General features: G+C 35.6%; 1 protein-coding gene across 4 annotated transcripts; it reads right to left on the bottom strand.

The window, feature by feature from the left end:
• Positions 1-654: 654 nt before the first annotated feature.
• LOC141677181 (THO complex subunit 2) lies at positions 655-22,885 on the bottom strand. Of its 4 annotated transcripts, none has more exons than XM_074482952.1 (33): positions 22,559-22,885; positions 22,337-22,462; positions 20,987-21,028; positions 19,900-19,959; positions 19,736-19,798; positions 19,309-19,389; positions 17,824-17,895; positions 17,692-17,739; positions 17,463-17,531; positions 17,216-17,349; positions 16,148-16,223; positions 15,488-15,681; positions 14,653-14,733; positions 14,332-14,542; positions 13,693-13,935; positions 13,529-13,609; positions 13,332-13,451; positions 13,158-13,217; positions 12,386-12,513; positions 9,542-9,638; positions 9,329-9,457; positions 8,526-8,629; positions 8,117-8,297; positions 7,294-7,463; positions 6,546-7,152; positions 6,326-6,430; positions 5,137-5,292; positions 4,528-4,608; positions 4,100-4,408; positions 2,347-3,513; positions 1,768-1,797; positions 1,328-1,626; positions 655-1,037 (listed from the first exon to the last, which is right to left on the bottom strand). In XM_074482952.1, the coding sequence occupies exons 1-33, from the start codon at positions 22,691-22,693 to the stop codon at positions 968-970; spliced, it is 5,529 nt and encodes a 1,842-aa protein (XP_074339053.1). In that variant the 5' UTR covers positions 22,694-22,885; the 3' UTR covers positions 655-967. The 4 variants fall into 4 exon arrangements, with proteins under 4 accessions (XP_074339053.1, XP_074339051.1, XP_074339055.1 ...); XM_074482950.1 differs by having other exon boundaries at positions 1,328-1,629; XM_074482954.1 differs by lacking the exon at positions 1,768-1,797.
• Between the last annotated feature and the right edge of the window lie 9 nt (positions 22,886-22,894).

Genomic DNA, 22,894 nt, shown 5'->3' on the forward strand with positions numbered 1-22,894 from the left:
TGGCCTACCTAGTTGAATTTTGATCTGAGGATGTAGTGGGCCAAGAAATGGCATCTTCTCCCAATACTGATCACTATTTATTGGTTCTAGGTGAATGCATATGTTTTTAAAAACATATCCTTCTCGTATGTCTTATGAATAGGTTTTTCCGTAAAACAGTTAGGTCATACTTTTTGCAAGCACGAGTCTTATTATCCAAGTCTACTACAATCTCAGGATTTGCAACCATTGAAAAGACAAGAAAGTCCCTTAGCTCCGTTAACAGCAACCTAACAGATGTACACATCTTGCATTACTTCTCCAACTGCAGACATCTTGCATTACTTCTCCAACTGCAGGCACACGCATTGCATTCTTTGAACCTGAGATACACACATTGCACCACCCTAAAAATCCAGGTACACACTTTGCACTTGGCAGATATAAAAGGTTGCAAAAAGGCCAAAGATCGTTTAAACTGATGTGTTGGGAGTTTTTGGGGTTACGTTGGTGAAATTTTGATGTGGTGTGTAGTTTGTTCGAGTATTATGGAGGTCTATTGTCGAGCAATTTTACAAGGCATAAACTTTTATGCTGTGGCCTTGTGCGCAGTGTATGCAAGCTTTTTCTTTTTGTCCAAGGGGCATTTGGCAAAAAGCTTTACCCTTTTCTTCATCGCAGTCAACTATGATGATTTAATAAAACAGAAAAAGGTCTAGTACAACGGTATACAACAAAACTAATCCTCTAATCAATTTACATGAAATAAATGCCTGTTCAACTAGTCTCTATTTTTTTGCTCAAATCTATTAGGGCTTTTCTTCCTAGAAACAATCTGCATCTCCACCTAATTTTTCTGTAGATTCACATAATAGGTGCAAAAGATCGGTACATCATGTAAAACAGAACTCCAAATTTACAATTTGCATGTTCTACAGGTAACCAGTGAAAACACAGGCCCCATACCCCGTCTCCGTAAAAATACATATTACTTGCGGTGCCTCCTCTTTTGCTCAACTCTTTGTCTCTTCTCATCATCCAACTCCCTGTCATACATTCTAAAGCGGGCGTGTCAAGGATATGCAAAATGAGCACCAACATGTTGATCAAGATATGAACTTAAGACACTACAGCTGACGCCTAGGACAAAATACTCACATTTTTAGTCTGAATTTCAATCTAACCAAACTTTGGTTCTACCCCAGAAGATATTGGAGATTTATCTAATATAGTAAAGAAGTGTACTTCAAAGAGACCAAAACTTCAGAGGAAATATTGATGAAATAGATTTAATTATGACACACCCCATCAATTAAAAATTAAAAATATAACAGTAATTTAAGGATACTGTTCTGCATCTCGACGGGTCATCTTGTTGATTGTTTCCTTGCCATGAACTCTCAGTCCCGGTTCCTCGACATAACCCGGGCGCTGAGGCATGGCTGCTTTCCGTTCTCGTTCTCTACCATCATAAGGCTGTGATAAATTTATAGTAAGAGGTGGCGGCCCTGGTGGAAGATATTCACCAGCTTCAGCTTGTGGATGCTCCCTTTTGAGTTTCCGTTTCTTAGATGCAACACTGGCATCCAAGTCCTCCTTTAAAAGGTATGCTTTCTCCCTCTCTCTTTCCCTTTCTCTCTCCTCCATCTGCTGCATGTAGTGTCAAGCGCATTAAAAAATATGAAATCATATTTAAGGACATCCTGTTACCAGGAATTCGTCAAGAATGTACTTAATCACAGTCCAACAAGATATTAAAAATGTGTTTATGTAAAGAGAATTACATACCACAAATCCGACGAGATATTCATTGTCAGCCTATCATAAAAATATATAGGTTAAAAGTAGAGAGCAGTTCATTGACTCGAACTACAATTTTCTACAAACCAACTTGAAACTTTGGCAATTTCTTCCTTTCTCAAAGCAGCTAAGCCAAGAACAAGGGTTTTGAGATTAGCCCCTTTTGTATTAGAAAATTTTGTCTCTTAACATAAATAATTATCACAAAACCATCAGCTCAAACTCTAAAGTTTAAAAAAACTCTAAACTAAATCCATATTCATACTACGTAATAATTCACTTCAGCACCATCACCTCAGCAAATATGTAATGCAAGACAACATCATAGTTAAGCATTGAAAACCTTAGAAAAATCTAGCACAAGAAACTGATTACACGTTATTTTAGAATGAATATTACTAAAGGAAACACAACATGCAAGTTAATCTACATTTCTGCATTTTTCAATCAGACGGTGTAATTTTTATGTATTTGACCGATTCACGTCATGTATGCTTTTATCCTCCGAATCACAACAGATCGATGAAGATAGAAAGTGAAGTCATCATATTATGCTGAAAAACATACCTTTAGTGGAAAGGCATCTCTTTCTTCCCGCTTCCTATCACGAAACTCATCTTCTCTTCGGCGTTTTACATCATCTTGCAATATTAGAGAATTCTCCTCAGATCGCCTGCGTTCCCTCTCCTCATGCCGAGGGGAGAGTCTTTGAGTGTGCCTGGCAGCACCTAACCTTCTATCACCATCATCATCTCTTCTGCCCGAGCTAACTGACTGGGGAACCATGTGTGCAGGTAAAGGTGGTGGTGGTGGCAAGCTTTGCCCATGAAACCGGTCATCAGCGTGAGATTTTTCTTGAGACGTGTCATTATATCTCGACTTAATTCTGTCATCTTTGATTCTATCATCCTTCGATTTTTCAGTAAGCCTATCAGAACCCCTATCGATACCTCTCTCCTGCAATTTGTCAACAGAACGCTCTCTTCCATATCTTTCAATTGACCTATCTCTTGATTTTTCCGATATGTTATCATCGCCTCGAGATTTTTCAGGTCGCTCGACTCTGTCCCTGTGGTCACGATCATACCTCTCACCAACTTTTTCTTTTGATCTGTCAACAGCCCTAATGCTCAGTTGTTCATCTGAACCTGGTCTGTCTATATCAGCAGGATTAGGTTTATCAGCTAATCGTTGATCAACTGACCTTTCTCGGTCAGGGAATCGGATGTCAGCCTCCAATTCTCTTAAATCAATATCCGCTTTCCTGCGTTTACTCAGTCTATCTAGTTCGTCAGCTTGATTTATTCTCTTATGAGGTTTATCAACAGATTTTAGAGTAGCAAATTCATGCCTCGGAGAATGGACTTGCCGAGAGGACTGTCTTTGTGAATCAGAGACTTCATTGCCATCCTCTCTTACAGATGAATGCCTCAAATCAAAAGATTTTCCAGCCCCACCTTCTGACTTCAGTTCACTGCTGTGGATATCTGAAGACCTCGTAATAGAGGCTGATCCTTTAGCTGAAGCTAAACCATTGCTACTGTGTGCTGTAGTAAGAGAAGCCGCCTGTCGCCCTTCAGATGGATCATGTGTTGGAAGATCTTTGTCAACAGTGGATGAAGTACCTATGGTTCTACCAATTGCTTTGCCAGATTTACCATCATCCTTGGTAAAATCCTGTCTTTGCTTAGAAAGGGATCCAGCAGCAACTGACCTTTTCAATGCGGCTCTTCCCTAACAGAAAATATAAGTTAATGTTGCTCCCTTGGCACCAAAGAACTAGAATCAATGGTTCTCATTTCTACTTACAAAGGTGAATCTTATCTGGAAAGATATCAATATTTAACAAGTATAAATAATATAGTCATAGAACAAAAGTGAAGAGAATGCACATCATAATTTCCAAACAAGTCACTTTAGAGCAAACTATAACAACTTGCAAACTCTAGCCAAGTTGTATTCAAAATCTGACACATACAAGTATTCACATTATCTGGGGCATAATTTGCTAATGTATGGGCTTACATGAAGTTTCTATTATAGTTTAACACACCCCATGTGTAGATAGCACTATAATAAGACAACAATAACTGTTAAAGATTTCTACATGCTGGACTGAATGATATTAAATCTTCAAATGCACCATGAGAGAGAGAGATTGGAACCAGTACTTAAGTGTGATTTTATAAAATCTCTAGCCCTTCGTATGTTGCAACACAACTTTAATAAATTAATGAGAAACCCTTGCTGCTTTACTTCCATTTCACATTACCTACTGGCTATTAAAGTTTGTCATCTCTGTACATAATTCAAGTGATACCTCAGATTCTGCAGACGTCTTCACAAAACCTCTCATGGTATTCTCCACTACTGTTTTATTTCCAGATTCATCTCCCTGCTTTTGGTTCTCTACTGATTTAGCTGCTACAGGTAACACAGTTTCCGTTCGTTCTGATTTCGCATCACCAGGTTTTGTTCTTCCTCCAGCAGGTTCATTCACAGCAATATTTACGCTAGAACCAATATGTGAAGGAGCTACGTTACCAGTCAAAGACTTTGGTGCAACAGGAGGTACGGGCTTTAATTCAAGATAACCCATACCGAATTCTTCTTCTGTAACCCATGATGACTGAAATATGGAACAGGTCAATAGATCTTTAAAAAAACTTATCAGTTCAACATGTGAAGACTAAAAAAGAATATAAGAGCTATCAATTTAACATAAAAATTTTAATTCATAAATCTTACCTTTCTTGCAGCCAAAGCTGCAGCAACACCTGTAGCCAACACCTTCAGATCTTCTCTTTCATCACTTTTTATTTTGGCGACCTACACAATGCCAATAAAAAGAAAGGTCAACATGACCCGGTAAACCCAACTATAAGCACCTTTGTCGTATTATAACTTTTTTCACTCTAACAACTGTTATAAGACTTCGTTTAAAATGAGTTGCAGATGTTAGACATCCAAAATAGGTATCCATATTTAGTACTATCCATCCCGTTTGTATCGGCAACAAATCCTTTTTTGTTTTCCCATAATTTTGTCCACTTCCTTTAATTATAGTATATTAAACGGTAATTGTGGGTATACTTTTAAAAATCAATATACATTTTTAGACTTTAAATTCTTTTAATATGATTGAAATGAAGTAGGATTTTGATTGGTGGACAATATAGATGAGGGAGTACTATATACTTATTCTGGAGATTCTAAATGTAATGATAAATGAACAGTAAGAAAATTGAAAAACCAATATCTTGTTTCAGTTTAGTTCTTAACAACTGTAACAATCAAAAGAAATTTGTGGCAACATTTCAAGATGGTGGGAGCATGTAGTACTAATTTAATTCTTACGCGTTTTTCAAGATTGATCCCACTCTTCCGGGTGACTGGAAATACAGCAGATATTTTAGTTAACAGTATTAAAGCATTCCGAATCTCCATGTACTCTGGCGACTCCAAGCATTGTATAAGTAATCTGGTAATCCTCTGACTCCATTTCCAGTGTACCTATCAGAACTCAGGGAATGTTATTAACACAAAAGTATCCTTAAATAAGCACGAATTTAGAATAACAAAAAACATGCTGCAGTAAAAAAAGGTCTTTCTGAAAGTGTCTATCTTAACACAAGGTGCTTTGACATGGAAGCAGAATACTGCGTCATCATTAAGTCATATGATACCATTGTACTCGGTTCACTCTATCTAAACCACACAACAAGGTGTTCAGATATGGAAGGGGAACACACACTGTGACATATCACTAGTAGTAGACGAGAAACAAAGGAAAAAGAATCCAACAATCCTCCTCACAGGTTACCTATATTGCACACGTGTCCTTACCAGATTATTGTCAAAATTGTTAAGTAACAGTGATCAATAGTCCTCAGGTAAAAGATAAAATACCGTCGTAATTAAAGCTTATGACCTGTGTTGGATCAAGCAAACATCTTCCAAGACATAAAAAGAGACTTCCGTAATTAAAGCTTATGCTCTGCCCTTGTTTTTATGGGCTCTTACCAGAGGTATTAAACGTGTGACCAAGGATAGGAAGTACACACAGGACCATCACGTCAAACATGGCCATCTTTCTAACATACATTGAACACTGAAATTATAAAGTTGTTTAAACTAAAGTATAATTAGCTAAATGGAAATCATTATTTGGTTTATTTTTCAGGTTTGGTATATGCGAGCTTTGGACACTCTGTCCTAATGTAATATTCTGTTTATTTATGTGGATGGAATGATGATTACTATGATTCTGTTGAGTAAATTTACTACACCATCGCATAGGAACCTGGGGGGTTCTGCCAAGGCAGTTGATGAAATTGGATTTTCAACAGAACACAAGTTCACAAACCTCCAGTATGCCACAACTTTATACAAATTCAGATTAAGTTTTTTATTCTACGTTTAGTTAAAATTTGATTTCAATGTGTAAATTACAAACATACATTAAACATCCCCCCCCCCCACCCCACACATGTCCAGATATGAGAAAAATCAGACAAAAAATAATACGTGACCAGAAACAATGTACCTTAATAAATTGGCCATATGTAACACGCTGGCTGTTTGGGTATCTATAATATACAGCAAAACCTGGCATATTCCCGCACTCACGTTCATATATCGATTCATTTTTCTGAAAAACACGACAATGGATATGAAAAAAATACTCCCAAAATCATCAATTTACCCAAAATAATTTCTTTCAAGTATGTCGATGAACCAAAGGGCCAAAGAAGACCATTATGTACCTTCCAAAGATACGCAGTCCTCAGTGTATCAGACAAAAACCTTCCAAGTCGACCCACTTCGTACTCGGTACAGCAACATATCATAGGTTGTAAAGTTTTGCATATAAGAACGTCTATGTGGTTAACAGTGTTAAAAAAAGGTGTCCCAAGGGAATGAAGAGTATTCACAAACATGGCACAGTAAACGGCATCAGGCATACTGAATGTACATCGTGGAAAGATACACCTCTGAAGGAATTCCATATTTATCTTCAGGGTATCAGGACAACTACTTAACCACTTATCTTTTTCATGACTAAGTCGTCTACGAACAGATGCAACATTTGATTCATGCTTCTGCAGTTCACTAGTCAATCGGTCTAAAGATTCTTGAATCCTTTCCTTGTCTTTCTTTCTCTTTGTGATTGCTGAGTTCGAATTATCAGAGAGTTCTTCCAACGCTTTAAGAGCAGAATGCAGCTTGCTTATTTCAGACTCATAACGGTTTCTAGGAACATAAAGATCATATAATGTAAGACCCCAGAAGGTGGCATACAGATCAGGAGAGAGACTATTCCAAGCTTTTGGAGGTAACATTGTTCTAGCAGTGTCCAGGAGAGCTGACCACCTGCAAATTACAATGGAAAGAAATCGACTTCAATGTGTAATCAGAAGTAAACAATCCCAAAAAAATGAACCTTATTTATGGTATACATCTGTTGGATAACTATACTGCCAGTCTGTATTAATATGATAAAAAGAGCATTACGTAATAGGTTTCCTCCCGCTGCCAAGATCAAGAACAAGTTGGCTTGATGGATTCGTAGCTGAATCTTTTTCAGCGCTTGCAATTTCATCACAATGTAAAGGCCAGAAGACTTCAGAACTACTCTGAGATTTGAACAGCCTCATCACGGGTCGATATATTAAAAATGCCACCTAATAACAGAAATCACAATCAAAAGCAAGGTCATGGAGCATGAAAGGAAGTCTGAAAGTTAAGAAATAATAGCGTCTTGCTATAGGGAATGTGTGCTGGTGTTAGAAATAAAAAGGGTATGCATCTGATCCAATAAATGTTGTTTAATACTCTTTATTAATGGCCAAAACCCCTTTCCAATGGTACCTCAATGTCCCGAATTTGGTGAAATCAAATCAGAACATTTTTCAATTATATATCATTGTACCAAATTTGGTCACCTCGAGAATTCTATTTGTTTTTTATTTTGCAACTTTAAATTATTTTCATTAATTTTAACATGCTTATTAAAAGCCGGAACCCCTTTCTGATGGTATCCCATTGCCAAATTTCATTATACCTAGAATTTAATTTGTCTTATGGTTTCTACTATAAATCATTTTTTTAATGTTAATTAGATAGGATATGTATTTCAATCGTATATACATTTGAACCTTCATGTTTTTTTACGTTCAGATACTCATATATTAATTTATTCATTTATATTAATCTTCAATAATAAATAATCTATATGATCATTTTCAAGATTGTAATCATCCAATCTTGGCTCATTTCATATAAACAAGAATAAGAAATGGAAGAAATAAAATAATCGATATTCAGATGCAAAAACCTCAGGATCAAGGTGATAGAGGTGTATAAGATCATCAAGAGTGGGAATCAATTGAGCATAAGCTGATGCTGGAGTAACTGCACTCGCTAAGAATTCAACATACTGCAGAAGGGTTCCATGGCATCTATCAAACTGCTCGCTCACCATCTTAATGTGAGGTGCATCTGCACTAATAACAACCCTGCAGGAGAAAAGACAACAACAGTTAGACATATTAAAAACACTCCTAGGACATTATGACACCATTTAATAACCCTTTAATTTGGCCGTAAAGATCCCACATCGCATAATTTAATTTATAACCCAATACCTGAAGGTGGACTTTTCATACAAAAAGATAGAGAAAACATCTACACTGTAAAATAATTTCCAAGTTCCTCACAAAAGAACAAAGGAGCATACAACTTACACAGAACGATGCTGGGCAATCAATAGTAGAAGGGGAACTGCCAACTTTGGTTCTTCTTTTGGAAACAAGGAATCCCTTAGCCTGTTTGTCGATTTAATTAACGCCTGCCCAGGGGTGAATACTTGTTAGCATCTCCAGACCTCAAAACAGTACCAAACTTAAAGAAACATATTTATAATACACACATGCACATTGATTATACATATATAATATATGTCTATGTACACACATCAAATTCATGGAGGTCATTAAAATAAACACGTTGTCGTTGCTGTGTCCCAATATGAAACGACCTATAGCAACTTCAAAATTTATCATCAAACATTAAGCAAGCAAGCTACATCACTTCTTTTCAAAACCAATACATCTTGCCCCAAACAGATGCAACAATTTTAGTTATTTATCTGTGCCACAAACTTTTATTCAACTACCTGACAGTATTTCTCTCACCGTCTCTAAGCATCATGGTGATGAATCTCAACTATCTTGGTGTCCCTTAAAATTGTAAGTGTCAATATAGTTCGAAGGGGTAAGCTTCACATATTTGCAGGTATAAAAAGACTCACCTCATGCAATATACATACACACACACAAACATATATATACTCAAGATACAGCTGTGAATATCGATAGGTCAATTAATATATATCACCAAGAAGCAAGAATCTCATTTATAGCAACATTAGGGAAAATTTCTCGCCCAGATTTTGTGTTTAATAAATATAACTTTTTCATAAAAACAAAAGTAGGAACACTTGTACACATATCAACAACTTTATAAAGATACAGGATTCGAGAAACACCTTATTATTTCGGGGTACCCCAAAAGAAGTCGCTTGATACCGCAAAGTCTCACTCCCTGCCATTGCATCAAGTTGCTCCTCTGTCATGTTCTCAGTGTACTGGACATTAGCCATTTGCTGGATGAGTTCCTAAAATGGCAATAAACATTAAATAAGTTATACACCAAGGTTATAAAGATGTCAGACGAACAGCATGCCCTTAACCTAAGATACCTGCAAGAGTACAAGTTCAATCCCATTTCCTTTTTTTAACTGATTCACGAGATACTGGAAAAGGCCACGCAATTCCATTGAAGGATATTTTTTACACCTACAAAAGGTTGGTAGCAGTCAGTTTGAAATTCTCCAGAGGGGCCTCTAATGAGTAAGTAAAAAACTTCACTTTTCTTTAGCAATGTAACAATTAACACAAAAGTCACAGAATCAAATAGACTAGGTAGAGCTGTCACTACATGGCAGTAATTGTTTACTAAAATATGATCAAAATTGTTCTGCATGGGATAGTAGATGAGCCGTATGCCTGTATCAATATAACAGGATTAAAAAAGAACATACACAAGTGTATGATATGTAGATGTTGGCACAATTTGACAAAATGAAGTTGTACGAATTTCCTTCAGATAAGACTAGGCAAGTAAAACTTAATATTCGTGGAAAAGAAACAACAAAAGGAACTCATAAGAAAATTTGTTAGGAACTATTAAGAAAATTTGTTAGCAGCATTTTCTTAAGGGCCCAACTTGCCTCTACAGCTCTACCTAGAAATTGAACAGGTGCCAGGAGTACAGCAAGAAACAGAATACATAAATTAGTAGCAGGGATGCATACAATTACTGTTAAGGACACTAGAAAGAGAGTGCATGAAAAATTGGGAATATTGTAGAATGGAAAACAAAATCATGAATTCAATGCGTTTTTCGGATCACGTAAAGCAAAGTGCAAATATTATGACACTGAGCTTTGTGAGCAACAACTCGTCATCACAAGGAACATCAAATTGTGAAAAATTGTGAAGGACTTCAAATTTAAGAAGAACGATAGAGGACCAAAGTTACATTCAGATTTGCTAATTAAATCACTCTTAATTTCTTTGGATATGTTTAGTCTTATACAAGACACATTATATCATACTAAACTAGTTTTGCTTAAGCAATATATATACATAACCTTTTATCGGGTCCAACAACAACAAAAAAGGTAAAGAATTCTGTAATGGTTTCATAGATTATATTACATGCAACAAGAGACAGCCACAACAATTACTTCATAGTTTCACAGACGAGAGTTTTTTCTATATTTCATACACGGAAGATTGAATGAAACATATAATTAGTTATGTAAATTCTTCAAAATACATAAAGTACAAGGTTCATTCAGATATTTATAAGACTTCACCAATTTATTGAATGATAGAGCCATCAGAGCACCAATGACAACTTCAGTGGATGACAGTCCAAAGAACGCCATTTGATTTTAACTTGAATCGCCACTTTTAAGAAAATTGAAATTTCATTTGAAATCAAGAACCATATGCCAGTAACACAAAGGCTGGTGTCGTAGAAGTACACACTGCTTGCCTTTATAACTGTCAGGTGCGGATATATTATCACAACATATGGACGTATTAAGAAACCATGGCCGGACAATAGGACTAATAATTTTAACACATCTTTGATCTCCCCTTGTCATGGATAAGAACTCTCCTATCATATCACGGTCTTTGGGGCTATTTGAGGGTAGTGTTATAAACAGCTGCCTCGGAGATGGTATGGGTCTAGGAAAATGTCCCAGTATAATCCATAAGAAGTAATATAAGAAGAAATGGCAATATCAGTGAATCCTCAGAAGAAAACCAACTCTCACAGGAACATGATAACAACCAAGCACCCCAACCACCGGCTTTCCAACAAATACTAACCTTCAAGAATGATCAATAAATTTAGCATCTTGTCACATGCACAACGATTAGAAGGGACAAAGCATACATAATGTGCACAAGCTCAATCTAATGGAGGCTGAAGATAATTCCTACTATTCCTAGAAACACACCTTGATATCCATCTTATCCACCTCAGAGTTTAAGCTTTGCTTCACTAAATAACATTGAAAAAAAAACTAATTTCTTCCCTCCATATAAAACCTCACACACCAGAAGCCGCCAGAATTCAATTGTTTCCCACATCTAATTTGCTCTATACTCTTTATTGTTTCCTAACTGCTTTTCACATAAACAGCATATTATGTTTACGGGAAAAAAATCCTCCATAGGACAGGAAACATGTCTACGGCTGCACTGTTTAGTATATTTTTCCTTCAATCCAAAAGGTTCCTTTAAAAGCCTTTTAATAAAGTACGAACATCAAGCTTCACCAGGGTCAGGGGATATCAATGGGAAGACACCTTTAGTCGAAGGTCTCCATGAAGGTTTCTTTCCCCCCCATTCCACAACACTCAATTTCATCACCGTTACAATAACATCAGTAGAGTATCACAGTATCACATAGATGACAGATAAGCAACCATCCAACAGGCTGGCAGCATAGATTTGATTTTGAAGTCATACACAAACAATAAACATAGCACTTCAAGGTCCACAAAATTCCCACCTCTGGTCACTCTGCAACCAAGAGTAATCTGCAGCCCAGACATCGTGTAAAGCATCCCCCGGTTCTAAATATTACAAGTAGCTATTTTAGACTTCTATACTAAGATGTCAAATGAGCTCTAGGAAATTATGTGCCAAATATGTTTTTTCATAGATAAAATGTATCAAACTTAGGAAGAACTCGAGAAAAGACGAAGAAATATATAAAAAAAACAGGCATATGGAAGGACCAACAAGATACCCTAAAAATGCAAACTTATGCAGAACTTCTTTAACAATTAAATTTGGACTCGAGTCTTAAATAAATACTGATAACCATGATTGAAGCAAAATACTGCAAACAATATTTTGGTAAGAACAATATTGAAAACAGGTAAACAGATTATATTGAAAAGTTACACATCCATAGAATAATCGGCAACATTTTTTCCAAAAAAAAAAGTAGCACTTACAAATGACCCCAAAATGAAGCCAATGATTGAAGCCAATCAGATAAATTAAGACCATCATCTTTTAGTTTCTCTCGTCCAACTAGTGCCAAGCGCTCAATCACAACATATTCAAGAATATCATACTCCAGCTGTGTCAAGAACACATATAGCATGTGAAATTAAAGCAACTATAACTGAAATCAGTGCAAAATGAAATTAATGGAAAAATGTACAAATATTGAGAAAAATAAAATCCATAAACAAAAATTACGGCAATTGCAGGTACCATACCCACTGACAATTTTCCATATGGTTCAATGAATTACATATTAAGTGCAATTAATTCACTAGAAATCCCCAAATTAGTCTTCACTTTCAAACAACTTACAATTGCACGTTACATTTGGTTCGCTCAGGCTTCTTAGATTACACAAAACATAAGTATATTCAGGTTGGTTTAAGTTGGTCCTACCATTTCGGTAAATAAGATGCTCCTTTAATCCCAGGGAACCCCTTTCTGTGATCAATCAAACATTTTTAACTGATTTATAGAAGATTTAAGTGATAACAGGACATCTCAAATTGTTAAGGACTAATGTAAAACTAGTTAGACATCTTGCAGATTAGTCATCCGGTCCACCAAGGGGGGTACAAGGTAATGTCCGTCATAGGGATGGTTATACAGGAAATAATATTTGGAATTAATACAGTCCAATAAAGAGAAACAATATTTATTTCAGACTCAGGCGCATTGTTAAGATACATTGTTATCTTAGCAAACCAATTAAACTACCTGCGTCAAGTATTTGAATGCATCTACAACTGGAGTAATCATGTCCCTGTAAGCTTCGATCTGTCACATTTATAAATCACCGTTATCAATGTCCATCCTATTATAAAAGTTAACCTATAACAACAGTATTTAAGAAAAATATAAATTTACATTATGGACCCTATTTCAAAGCACCTGATGAACGATGGTTCTTAAAACTGTCATTGGATTGGCATGAGCTAGTTTTGCAACCATTCGGCCTAGCTGCTTAAGATTTTCCTTTGCAAGCCGTTTCAAAATCCTTCTAGTATCCAACTGTGGAATACAATGGCCTGTGAATCGATCCTTGGCTAACAGCAACAACAATCTCACACTTGGAATTTATAATATACCTTTGCCGTCTGCTTTGCGGACAAAACCATTGGAGTACCCTCATCATCCTTTTCCCATTCACCATATAAGCGGTATCGTGCCTGAGTAATCAGTTTATCAAGGCTTGTATAAACTTATTTTACACATAATCAAAAAATAATAAACGACTTCTTGTAATGACAACCTCATACGGAAGAAGATTCAGCACTTCCCATATTTCTTGCCCTACGGCTGGATTTGCAGGTATCATCTGTAAAGAAGGAAGTAGACAACTTCCTAGAGCTTCCTCAATCCTTAACCTGGCGTCTCTTAAGTGCATGCGAGGAGCTTTATTCAATAAAGGAGCATTGTCCGATTTAAAGGCACCATCACCAGACTTGGAAAGCTCAAGAGCAGAGAGGTAATAACCCCTTAATACTCTACACACCTGTTTATCAATGAACCAGATAAACACCCAAGTACAGTTTATTTTTGAGCATGCAAGTAATATATTGATAATAATCAAAGTTGGTACGGAGCCTAATAAATTGGTTCCTCGCACTATAATATCTCGTACCACACTATTTCATGTAGTGTTTTACAGGTCAAAATGGCAACAATCAAGAAATTCAGCATTTGTTACTTAAATAATAATGTTCGGGAATCATGCACAACATTACAGATAGTGCGATCATCATTTATTTATCAATGAACCAGGTGCAATATTCTTGAGATATTTGAATCCTTAAATATGAGGATTCTTACGAAAAATAGATTCCCTATGAGAAATAAAACCTGAATCCTTACTTTTAGATACTGACACATGAAACCACCAAATAAGTACCTTTTGCAACAACAACGTATCACGATAAAGATAAGGTCCTGCTGAGGACAGCATCTCAAAAAGCTCCTTAGGGAGATCAATGAAATTTCGATGGACATTTGGAGCTGTTGTCTCCCCAAAATCAGCATCAGCTCTTGGTTGTAAACCAGCATGCTGATGTTGCACTTGATGGACAAGCTTATACGCCGAGGATATTGAATTATTAATAAGCCTGGATACATAAACTGAAGACATTAATATATAATAGTAGCAGATATATATTTCAATATCAGAAAGTAGGCAACTAGAAGAACATTATTTGCTTCAAGTCTTTACATTTACCTAAACAATCTGTTGCAAATTTGAATATGCTCCACTGGATTTAAAGGGGAGAGACGGTCAAATAGCATATGGGCATGACACCTGAAAAGTCAGAAAAGTATCACACACATAACAACCAACAAACAATAGGGAAAAAAACTTAAAATAATCTCATAATCTAGCTTAATGCGCCAATACTTCAGAATCCAATCATATATGACATGGCCTCAACTAGAATTTAGAATGTATAACGCACACGGTAACTAATAAGAATCAGTTCGCAAATTGACAGCTTTTCTTACAACTGATGCACACAATATATAATTGATTCATCCAACAAAATGTTATAGAAAGAGATGTAGTTGAAAATGTGAAGAATACAAAAAAAAAAATCAATACCATTTAAAACATGCAAGTATGAATGTCAAGTATGTGAGAATATAACAATAAAATCAATTGGCATCTTCAAGGTAGTACGACAACACAAAGACCACTAAGAATAAAACTTTGATGCCTTTAACAATGATGAAAAAAGGACCCCTTGAAAGTAAGGGTGCATCACTCGTCGATCACTCGTCGCCACTATGGCCAGCTGGCTAACGCACACTAATTGTAGGGAATAAAAGGAGGTAAAAGTCCTAATTCTGAAGACTGGACAGAACCGAACTGCTGGAACAGAAGAGTAAGTTGTAAAAGTTCACTAGAAGAGCTGTAAGCCATATCAAGATAACGTACTTAAATTAAAAAGCAATCATATTATTTGCAACCTAGAAGCTAAATTGTTCCTCTAGCAAGCGAATGTGCAGCCCAAAAGCCACACTGAAGGCAAACATCTATATTTTTATATCAGACTCACCAGTCATTCACCGAAAGAAATCCAGCAAGCAATCCCAACGTTTGACTATTCTCCAACTCTGAAGATCGTTCATCAACTGCCTCAGTTTCCATGTCTAAAGCAGCAAAAAGATCAACATTCACATCCCCTTGTTTCTCATCATCCATAAGATCCTTTCCTGTCGCAGCAAGATTTATTTTTCCAATTTTGTTGGCCTGCAGTGACAATGAGATGGCGCTTAAGCAAATGAAGACAAAGGAGAAAACATAAGTCGGGTAGGCCGCCATTACAATTATCAAAACCCATCAAGGAAAATATGCAACTTCTACGAATAAGCTAATTACCGTTCAGATGTAGACATTTTCCTAGCACAAAGTGCCAGATAGAAAATGCAACACATCCTACTTTGGATTAGGAGAAAAATACATTTTCTCAACACCACAAATGAAAGGTTATTTTAGCTATACCGAGACAATAATAGTGACATAACTAAAATGGCATATTAGTTTACAAATAAAAAAAACACAGAAGATAAAAGGTAGCAGAGAGCAAAAGAGCTTAAATGCTTTAACAGCAATAAAGACATAAATATATACTGAGGAAGTAAGATAAAAGTTGGAGAAAAAGAAATTATTAATATTCTTACAGGGGATTTCATCTAAGCAGCAAATAATTAAGTACCTCTTCTAATCGCTTAGCAATGAAAGCATTATAATGCTCGAATGCATCTTCATTCTTTGGAAGTAAATGTGCGTATCTGAAAGAAGACGAGGGATGTAGCATGTTTTGTCAAATACACAACTCAAACAATTAATAACTTGTTCTTACAGTAAGAATATTATGTGTTATTCATAAAAAATGGCTCAGCTTAAAGGTAAAGCTACCAATAGTATATTAGCAGCTAAAGATTATAAAGAGAGATTATGGGTCTGTTTGGTATTGTTGTTGCAGACAGCTACAACAGCTTTTTGCAGAAAACTGTCATATAGGTGTTTGGTAAATTCTAAAAACTGCTGTCTGAAAAAACGTTTTTGATCTAAAAGCTACTGTTAGCAAAAGCATGTCTTCCCATGCTTTTGAAAAAAGTTGTTTTCAGTTTTGCAGAAAGTAGCTATCAGTTTCACCATCAAACCTTCTCAAAAATATTATTTTTATATATTATATCTCAAAATATGCATAAATTAAAAAAATTACCAAACAGTCATCTAATTTTCCTGACAGCACTTTTTCTCACAACACAGCAGTTTTCAACAGCACTCCCAAACGGAGCCTATATTTCAACTTCAACTAATCTAACAAATGATCACTTGGAACTTTAAAAGTAAATTGTAGTTGAAAAATGAAGTGCTGATTTACAAATCTATTGAGAATAGTCACCTTTTCAGGGTATCTTAAATTTACATAATCATTGATTATAGGCCCTTCGATCCTAAATGTCATGATAACAAAATCTGGTGCCAATATTCAATAAATAAGTTATAATGATGACTTCAAGTATCCTAAATATATAACTTATAAATTTAGCAAAAAAAAAAATATATATATATATATATATAACTTATTCAACAAAACACCGCCATGCCAGTATTTCAGTTCTAATTAAAAACTTCAAAATTCACAAGACCTTAAATAGGTGCATCTTGTCAAGCACTCGAGTATCAAAAGTTAACGATCAATGGAAATGCGCCAACTAAAAGGAAACAGCAGAAAGTCGTCACTTAATCACACCATTGTACATCAAATACTCACATGCTATCGAGATCAATAAAGTCTTCTTTAACCAGAAGTGCTGTAAGCTGATAAAGTCCAAACGGTACAGTACTACTAACTTCCATCCGCTGATAATACTGAAACTTACACCCAAGTATCTGCGATGCATGGGACTGCAAAGACAGTTTCCAGAATCAGTAACAGAAATGTACCAATACAGCATTGTAACCATCCCTGCCAACTTAGGTAATAATCATGTTTCTAGATGCAAGTTGCGTATCACAACCTTGGGGAAAATTGGAATGAGGTCCAGGAACACCATATTATCAGGCTGTAGTTCGAAGCACTCCAAAACCTACAAAATCAAAACACCAGGTAAAATGAAGAAGGTGTTGTTCCAATACATCCCTTTAAGTCTTTTCAGAAAAATAACAATAGAAAAACTTTTTTAAAAATATGCCAAGCCTTGAAAATAGCAAATAAAATTAGAACAATAGTAAAGCGCACTAACTTACAATGTCAAAAACACGATTAGGATCCAGATCAAAATGTCCGATCAATGACTGTAAAACAAAAAAATTGTTATAATGGATACAGAATTAAGCAAAAAAAAAAGTATTGCATTGAAATAGCAACTTAAAAGAAACCTTGATTATTCCGACTGTTGCTGCAGATCCATTCTGAGATGAAGCCTCTGGTCTCCCACAAAGAAGGGTAATCTACGTTTTAAGTTAACATGATAAAATTTTTGAATCTCAGCCAGAGGAGAGAAAGTAAAAAACAATTTAGCCAGACATTGAGCAATTATAAAGAAGATCCTCAAGACAAGAACAAGTAAACGGAAGAATGAATACAGAGGTGCTTGCGAACATCCAGCCTTTTCAGTAACCCTAGATCTATATGATGCCTCTATCTTTAGTCCTCCTTCCTCAATCGCTTCTCCGCTTCAATATTCGTAAGTCATAGCATTGTCTCCACTAAGCCCCTTAAATTTTAAGTTCCAATTCCCGCTGATTTCTCTCTTGACTTTATTGATGTCTACTTTGCCATATTCGTACTTACAATATCGAAGTATAAGATCTTGTTACCGTTTGTTATGGGACATGGTCAGGTAAAGTGTCAAATGGATAAGTTTTTGTATGTTGTTGTGAATGGTTGTAAGTTCAGAATTCAAGCTATCGCAATGTATTTCAGAAATTTGTAGAAATTTAAAGGAGGAATTATTTATATTCAATTTACTAATTTTGGAATGTCAACTGAAGAAAACTTCAACGATTATAAAATTCCAAGAGAGTGAGAGTTATGTTGTGTGAACTCATGTGATGTAATTTAGGTCTGTTGTGTGTTATATTTCATGTTAACAACATAAATGTGTCTGTGTGTGCGTGCCTGGTGTGTCTATTTATCTCAACATCTCTGTTTCTAATCTTTTCCCGCTTTGTTCCATTCATAACGTGACTTTCAAGTATGGAATGTGGGTAAAACTTTGGTTTATTTCTAAACCGGACCAAACGAAACTCTTTAGTTCGGAACGGTTCGGTTTGGTTCAGTTTGGTTCGAAATATTAGAAGGTTCGGGTTTTGGTCTTTGGTTTGCTCACCCTGTCACCCATATCCCCAGTAGTCGTGCTTGGCTGCTCAGAAGCAAGTATATTGCCACTGCCACCCTCAGCATCCTAGTTAGTAACTACCTACTCCATATTACTGCCTATTCAGGTCAGAAAAGTAAATTACATTATCACTTGCAATCAAACTGGCTCAAAGCTTAGTTGCAAAGCATGCCAAGTTGTACTGAACCCACAAAAACTTGGGGAAACAACCTCTCTAACATATAACTTACAACTCGCAATTAGTGCTTAAATATATAATAACGTACACAATTTGTTTGAGATGACAATATAGATTATCATAAGGTCTCTCGCTTTCAAGGATGATCATTTTACTTCTAACAATGTGAGAAATCCCAAAAGCAGGCAAATAATCTTTCTAGAGAGCAAAAGCATGATGCTTATTGGTCAACTACACATAAAACCTTCGAGAAACTATGAGGTTTGATAGAGTGCACTAACGACAAACTGAATAAGTAGTGGAATGAACAATATTCATGTAGAATAAAGAGAAAAATGACCATACCAGCTTAGCATAACCTTCACTCTCTTCTCGTAGAAGGTTGAATTTGGTTTGTTGATACAGAAGTCGAGTGTTTACTCTCACCTAAAATTGAGAGCACAATAACAGAAGTTTTATTAGCCATGTAATTTATTTAATAATTTGAACATACAGCATTCCTCATATTGCAGGGGTCATTAAAGATAAAGAAAAAACATAGGCTTCCCATCATTCTATCAAAATTTGTATTGGCCAAAAAAACATCCAACATCACAAACCAGTTAGCACAACTCACACGTAGAGGCTTATCCTAAATCGTAAAATACTACTGAGAAGTGATGGAACATCTTGCGAACTTTTTTCACATAATGTAAGAGGAAGAAAATAACTAAAAGTAATAACTTGAATTAACAAAAACAATGTTAACTGTACAGTATTATGTAATCCTTACCTCTTTTGATTTTAAATCTGCAGCCTTTATCTTGATCATTTCGCATTCCCACAGAAATTCTTCCTATAAGATTTCAAGGAAAAACACAATGTCATTGTCTTCACATTATCAATTTTTTGTTATCTCATATAGTGAGGCAAAGTCAAAGTTCTAAATGTAACAACCTCACATCGCTCCTGAAAGAGCCTCAGAGGTACCAATGAACTTTCCACAAGCCACTTAGCCTAAACAGAAAACAAAATCAGATATGACAATAAGAGGATGTGTAAAAATGAACAGCAGGCAAAACACCAAAGCATCTGCTATAATATCGAGGGTGTGGGAAAAGATCCATAATCATTGTTCATTAGTTTTTGTGATATTGTAAGTTCATGAACTCCCTTTTCAAATCAGTACTCATAGACAAAAACTTCATTATAAGGAAAAATATACAATCGGGATAAAAAAACTACCAAAGCAGCAAATTTTTCATTTACATTCAGGCACAGAACAGCAGTAGCTTGCATGGCAAAGATGTCAGCATATTATATACCTGTGTGTGGGGGGGTGTGGGTGCACATGCACTGCTACATCAGAATAAGATCATTACAAAAACATAATAAAACTACAGTGTTCATTATATAATATCGGAGGCAAAGTATTATCCAAAAACTTAAACTTGATAAATATGCGTGGAAGAGCAAGGTCAAACTCCAGAACAAAGTTCTTTTCTAAAAGTAATATTTGTTTCATAAGAAAAAGGTTTCTGCATGAAACAATTTTGCAGCTGTCATCTTATGATGATATGTATATCAGTTTTTGTCCAAGTAAAAGTTCCAGGTAGTACTATCGATCCTAGCCTTTGAATCATTTTTTATCAGACCTTTGCAATTAACACAGAAATTTAGATTCTAAGGTGGTCTTTGTATTATTAAAAGGTGCATAAAACTATGATTTGTGAATGTAGATCACGGCCTTTAGTTACAATGAAAATTCAGTAATCTAATTTATTTTTTCTTTAAAATCAGGAATAGAGACTACCGACCCTCAGCAGTCAGCACCAAGTGGATATGTTCCTGATCAACAATAGATGTCCCAAAATAATACAATGGATAAAGTGTAGCATTTATAGACCTAACAACCATGTCTAGCACAAACACTGAGCAAAAATTAATGCATAATGGTTCACATAATTTATATACACGCTCACAATGACATGGAAATGTACAGATCTGGCTCAAAAAGAAAAAATATGTTCAACAAGGTACTTACAAGTTTAATAAGTCGGCTGCGATATTCTCCAGGCAATGTAAGCTGCAAAACATCAAATCCTCGCTATAAAATATACATAATGCCTAACCAAGACTTTTTCAAGTCTAAAACATCAAGTTGATATATCATTATATACTATATAATATAATACATAAAAAACAATATTAGCCTACTTATCTGTTGTATCACTTTTGTTGGTACAACTAAAGACCATTTACCAAATAACCTTAATGAAAAAAGAAATCGAAGTTCCCTCAAAGTTCATTTATTGTATTTTTATTCTTTTTGACCGGAATGCCTTATAAACAATATCTGATCTCAAAACAGTAGAATAGCCGTTTTTAAAATTAATTTTCATAAAAATATGTAAATCCAAATACGGGAAAAGCTGTGCTTCATTTTTATTAAGAGAGACAAATCCACACTATTATCAGGGTGATTTAAACCAGCCTAAATTATTGAAACCAATATCGCACACAACTACACAAGTGATGTAGAGCCAAGGAAAATCAAATTACTTGTAACTTGTAAACAATTCCATGTTTTAATTTAGGTACATGAGCATTTGTGTAATCTAGTTTTAAATATTCTAGAATTAAGATAATTTGTATTAGTTATCTACAAGTTCCAATAGATTGTAATAGTTATCTTCTCGGTATCTGGCCAATTGTTCTAAGAATATCTGTTCAAAATACTAGTCTTCTTCACTTTTTAATGAAGCCAATTTTCATTAATAGGTGAATTTTTTAAAATACATCTTCTTATTATGAGTGTTTGTAACGATTTTGTGCGCCTGTGCGTGACAGGCGAATATCCCTTCTTTCCATCCCATTTTCCCACCTTTTTTATTTTCCTACATGGGCAAAATGTTTGGATTTCATCATACCCTGCTAAAAATCCTCTACACAAACGAAGAATATTACACAATGCTACAACAGCAACAAAAAACATCGACAATTATGACCCCTAGCGGTCAGAAGAAACTGTACTATTTAGGTAAGCGCTTGTAGTTGCTCGTGATACAAATTGTTGGTTTATTCATTTATTTCGGCATGTGCAACTCACCACCATATTCTACAGGTACAATCCAGACAAAAATTCTTAATCCGGTTTCTAACTATTTAACACTATCCTACATAAATGGCATCACCAACAGTATCATAGCCAATCAACTAAATAAATCCATACTATATTCCCACACTACCACTCCCTCCTACTCAAGTTCGGCTTCACTAAACTTTGCTCAATTCCAATAACTACAACATTTCTCGAAACAAACAAATTATGTAAACCAACACTTTACTCCTAATTGCAACATAGTATAACATAGCCACAACAAAAACGACTCACATCCTGAGCCATTTGAGTAACAATATCCGCAAAATCCGACGCAACACCTTCATCATCCTCCCTATCGGAAAACTCAACCGAATCAATCGCCAATTTGCACCTCTGAAACGGCAAGTCACCGCGAACCTACACAAACACAAAACATCAAATCACGCCATAAATTCAACAAATTCATCGAATTCAACAAAAACAAGCACTCGAAACATCGAAACAATCGCATACCATAGACCAGCAAAGCTCGTAGAGAAATCTGACAATCGGAACCGATTGAGTCAACTTAAAGCTAGGGTTTCCAGTTTTCCATTCCTTTAAACAGTCTTCAGTTACATACACACACTCTACAGGAGGTAGAGACATGTTTGTGAGTGTTGTGTGTATAGGTTCTGAGTTGTGTGTATAGGTTAGGGTTTGAGTGATCTAATTTAGGGGTTTGGGCATGATTTTTACACACACAAACACGCACTTTTTTTTGGTTTTGTCGGTCTTTGTAGATGGTGGATAAATAGCTTTGTTGTAAAGCTGGTTCTACTTTGATGCTTGGGCCTTGTTTCGGGTTTT

This window comes from Apium graveolens, chromosome 8 (assembly GCF_009905375.1).
Source record: "Apium graveolens cultivar Ventura chromosome 8, ASM990537v1, whole genome shotgun sequence".
NCBI classification, from domain to species: domain Eukaryota; kingdom Viridiplantae; phylum Streptophyta; class Magnoliopsida; order Apiales; family Apiaceae; genus Apium; species Apium graveolens.

Bases quoted from the DNA above. Each gene is read 5' to 3' on its own strand.
- LOC141677181 (XM_074482950.1), bottom strand. From the start codon at position 22,693: ATGTCTCTACCTCCTGTAGAGTGTGTGTATGTAACTGAAGACTGTTTA. The intron at 19,799-19,899 runs GTTGTTACATTT...GAAATCTTATAG, and splicing joins TCTTTCAGGAGCGATGTGAG to GAAGAATTTCTGTGGGAATG. The intron at 13,218-13,331 runs GTGCTTTGAAAT...TAAATGTGACAG, and splicing joins TAAGAACCATCGTTCATCAG to ATCGAAGCTTACAGGGACAT.